General features: G+C 66.5%; 1 protein-coding gene across 2 annotated transcripts; it reads left to right on the top strand.

Moving 5' to 3' along the window:
* Positions 1–1,109: 1,109 nt before the first annotated feature.
* On the top strand, positions 1,110–3,987 carry NKX2-1 (NK2 homeobox 1). 2 transcript variants are annotated; one of them, XM_062204616.1, is made up of 3 exons: positions 1,110–1,186; positions 1,920–2,305; positions 3,242–3,987. In XM_062204616.1, the coding sequence occupies exons 1-3, from the start codon at positions 1,110–1,112 to the stop codon at positions 3,985–3,987; spliced, it is 1,209 nt and encodes a 402-aa protein (XP_062060600.1). The 2 variants fall into 2 exon arrangements, with proteins under 2 accessions (XP_062060600.1, XP_062060601.1); XM_062204617.1 differs by lacking the exon at positions 1,110–1,186 and adding an exon at positions 1,690–1,820.
* The last annotated feature ends 381 nt before the right edge of the window (positions 3,988–4,368 follow it).

A 4,368-nucleotide genomic window follows, 5' to 3' on the forward strand; every position in this document is an offset into this window, starting at 1 on the left:
AAAACGGTTGCAATCCAAGGGGGACAAGTCGGCGTCGGTCTCACAATCTGCTCCTCCCGGTAGTCCACTCGGCTGCAGGCTCCGGCCTGGCCGCAATAACCCAGCTGCCGCCCACGGGCCCGCCGGGGAGTGCAGCCCACAGCTCCCCCTCGCCAGGCGCCCAAGGACCCTCAAGGCGCGGGGCTCACACTTGAAGCCTGGGAACGCGCAGACAGGAAACCCACTTCCTCCTAAGCAGTTTCTTGCTCGCTGGATGAGAGGCGCCCAATTGAAGCAGAATGATCCTCATCTACTAATATCCAGCGTGGTCACAAAGCGACTGGCCATTTACGCCGCCACTTTAAACAAAGATATTTGGTTATTCCCGGGGAAGCAAGTGCACTTTTGCATGGCTGAGCTCCGGGCGGAGGCGAGCCTCAGCCCAGCCTGCAGCCCGCGGGGCTGCCCGCGCCTGGGTACCGGCCCCCTCCCGGCCCCGCGGGTCCCGCCGTGGGGCAGGCTCAGCTTCATCCCAGCTATAGACGGGCGGGCGCTCTCGCCATCCCCGGCCCGAGCCCTCCCAGAAGCAGAGGAGGGGGAAACAGCGTGGCCGTGGGCTCCGGTGGTGCCGGGGCTGGGATGGCCTCGGCAAGCCTACTCCGGCCCCAGAACCCCGCGTGTCAGGGCTATGGGCAAGGGCCAGGGACGCCAGGTTTGTTTGCGGTGGGGCAACCCCAGTGAGGGACCCCAGTGGGCCCCGCGCCGGAGGCCAGCGCCGCGCCTGCTCGGCGGGGGGTAGGGGTGGGGTGCGGTGGGGAGGGGGTCCTGGGGGGGAGGCGGGGAGGGCTGGCCCGCCGAGAAGCCCCCGGGCTGGGGGTGGGGTGGCGCGGGGATCCGGACAGCCTCCCGGCGGCAGTCGATCCCCTACTCAGCGCCCCCTCCGCCCGGCGCGATTCTCTTGGGCAAGGGGGGTAGGGGGGAAGGGGGCGGGGAGCAGAGGTGTCCCTCTGACGGCGGCAGAGGAGGCAGACAGACTGACAGACACGTAGACCAACAGTGCGGCCCCAGGGTTCGTCCCCAGACTCGCTCGCTCATTCGGTGGCGACCGGGGCTCAGCGCAGCGAAGCCCGATGTGGTCCGGAGGCAGTGGGAAGGCGCGGGGCTGGGAGGCCGCGGCGGGAGGGAGGAGCAGCCCCGGCAGGCTCAGGTGAAACCCCGCACCCCGTCCCTCGGCCCCCTCCTCCCCGAGATCCGTCCCCGCCCGGGGAACCCCGACCGAATCGTAAAGCGGTTCCACTTTGTAACTCCGCGAGTTGGTTGCAAAGCAGCAGTCACCTTCCTTCCTCCCCGCCGTCCCTCCTCCTCGACTACTCCCCACCCCACCCCACCCCCTGCCCTCCCCGCTCTCGGCTCCCTCCTCCTTCCCCACCCCCTCCCCCCCCCCGCGCGGCGCCGGCACCCCACAAAATATGGGGGTGGGGGTGTCCAGGGGAGGGGGAAGGCAACGCTTTGGGTCTCATCTCAGCCTCTCTCTCCTCTCTCTCTCTCTCCTCTCTCTCTCTCTCTCTGTCTCCCCTCTCTCTCCCTGAGACCTAAAAATCCTGACAAGTGAAACTTAAAGGTGTTTACCTTGTCATCAGCATGTAAGCTAATTATCTCGGGCAAGATGTAGGCTTCTATTGTCTTGTCGCTTTAGCGCTTACGCCCCGCCTCTGGTGGCTGCCTAAAACCTGGCGCCGGGCTAAAACAAACGCGAGGCAGCCCCCGAGCCTCCACTCAAGCCAATTAAGGCGGACTCGGGCCACTCCGTTACGTGTACATCCAACAAGATCGGCGTTAAGGTAACACCAGAATATTTGGCAAAGGGAGGAAAAAAAAAAGTAGCGAGGCTTCGCCTTCCCCCTCTCCCTTTTTTTTCCTCCTCTTCCTTCCTCCTCCAGCCGCCGCCGAATCATGTCGATGAGTCCAAAGCACACGACTCCGTTCTCAGTGTCTGACATCTTGAGTCCCCTGGAGGAAAGCTACAAGAAAGTGGGCATGGAGGGCGGCGGCCTCGGGGCTCCGCTGGCGGCGTACAGGCAAGGCCAGGCGGCACCGCCGGCCGCGGCCATGCAGCAGCACGCCGTGGGGCACCACGGCGCCGTCACCGCCGCCTACCACATGACGGCGGCGGGGGTGCCCCAGCTCTCGCATTCCGCCGTGGGGGGCTACTGCAACGGCAACCTGGGCAACATGAGCGAGCTGCCGCCGTACCAGGACACCATGCGGAACAGCGCCTCCGGCCCCGGATGGTACGGCGCCAACCCAGACCCGCGCTTCCCCGCCAGTAAGTGAGGCCGCCCCAGTGCGGGGCCGCGGGCTAAGCACAAGAGGCGCCGCTCCGGCCGGCTAGGCGCTGGCCAGCAGGGCGTGCGGCCGGGCAGCGGCGCCAGGGAGTTGGGTGCGGGAGCTGGGGGTGGGGTGGAGGGGAGTGGGGGTCCTCCCCCTGTTAGGCTTGGGATCCAGGTAGAGGGCACTTGGTTAGCGCTAGGGTTCGGGGGACAGGTGCTGGCACCCGGGCATCTCCGGTTCTTGGCCAACTGGCTTAGCTCTGGCCCTCGCGGAAGCCCTCGGAGAGCCCAGGGAGGCAAACTCCGAGCCGAGGGAGCGGGAGCTAGCAGAGCGCCGAGGGGCTGGGCCTGGCTGGGAAGGGAGGCCGTCCCGCTGGGACGCACTCAGGAGCCCGGCCCGGCAGGGTCTGGGCAGGTGGGAGGGTGACCGTCTCCGGAGGGGGCCCTAAATGGGCCGAGCAGGTGCACCCTTTGGGGCCTCCTAGAGAAAGCCAAGAGGCAAAGCGTCTGGGAACTCGAGCTTTACGAAGTGAATACCCCTCTTCTAACCGCCCAAAGTCTACAGTCAGACCCCAGCTCCTGACTGGAGCTCAGGTCACCGCCTGCGGCCGGCGAACCCTGTCCGGTGCCTCGGACTGGCACTGGGCGCGAGGGAAGCAGGAGCGGCCTCTCCCCTCGCTGCGCCTTTTTGAGTCGAAAGAGCGTTCTCAGACTGAGAGGGTAGCCAGAAGCTCGCCAGGAAGCTCTTCGACGGCTCGGCCCGGGGCAGGTGCCTAAGAGTCCCCGCGGATGGGCCTCTCGGGCCGGGCGCCGGGCGGCCTGGGTGAAGAGAGAGCCGTCGGGGGCGGGCCGGGCAGGCCAAGGCGCGCTGAAGGCGGTGGTGGCCTGGCCCGGCCCGGCCCCGGCCGACGCTGTGCGTTTGTCGCTTACAGTCTCCCGCTTCATGGGCCCGGCGAGCGGCATGAACATGAGCGGCATGGGAGGCCTGGGCTCGCTGGGGGACGTGAGCAAGAACATGGCCCCGCTGCCAAGCGCGCCGCGCCGGAAGCGCCGGGTGCTCTTCTCCCAGGCACAGGTGTACGAGCTGGAGCGACGCTTCAAGCAGCAGAAGTACCTGTCGGCGCCGGAGCGCGAGCACCTGGCCAGCATGATCCACCTGACGCCCACGCAGGTCAAGATCTGGTTCCAGAATCACCGCTACAAGATGAAGCGCCAGGCCAAGGACAAGGCGGCGCAGCAGCAACTACAGCAGGACAGCGGCGGCGGCGGAGGCGGAGGCGGCGCCGCGTGTCCCCAGCAGCAGCAGCAGGCTCAGCAACAGTCGCCGCGCCGAGTGGCCGTGCCGGTCCTGGTGAAAGACGGCAAACCGTGCCAGGCAGGTGCCCCCGCGCCGGGCGCCGCCAGCCTCCAAGGCCACGCGCAGCAGCAGGCGCAGCAGCAGGCGCAGGCCGCGCAAGCGGCAGCCGCGGCGATTTCGGTGGGCAGCGGGGGCGCCGGCTTGGGCGCACACCCGGGCCACCAGCCCGGCAGCGCGGGCCAGTCTCCGGACCTGGCGCACCACGCCGCCAGTCCCGCGGCGCTGCAGGGCCAGGTCTCCAGCCTGTCCCACCTGAACTCCTCGGGTTCGGACTACAGCACCATGTCCTGCTCCACCTTGCTATACGGTCGGACCTGGTGAAAGTTCGCCGGGCCGGCCCCAGCCCAGCGCGCCGCCTCACCGCTTCCCTCGCCCGCCACACGGACCACGTTCTCTCGCTGCTCCACGCGCTTCGACTTTTCTTAAGAACCTATCCCCGTTTAGACCAAGGAGGGGGGGAGGAGACCACAAAGGCCAAACTGCTGGACGTCTTTTTTTTTTTTTTTTTGTGAGTTTTTTTTTTTTTAAAGAAAATAAAAACAACCAAGCAAATCCAATTCCTTAAGGAGTCTGAACAGCTTGGGGTGGGTTGGGGACTTTACGGTGATGCCAATGGGTTTCCCACGCTGGGGAGGGATGCAGATTGGAGAGGACTCTAGGCTGACATGGCCCTGGACTCTATGAGGAAGGAAGGCTTCACTC

This window comes from Lepus europaeus, chromosome 11 (assembly GCF_033115175.1).
Source record: "Lepus europaeus isolate LE1 chromosome 11, mLepTim1.pri, whole genome shotgun sequence".
NCBI lineage: Eukaryota > Metazoa > Chordata > Mammalia > Lagomorpha > Leporidae > Lepus > Lepus europaeus.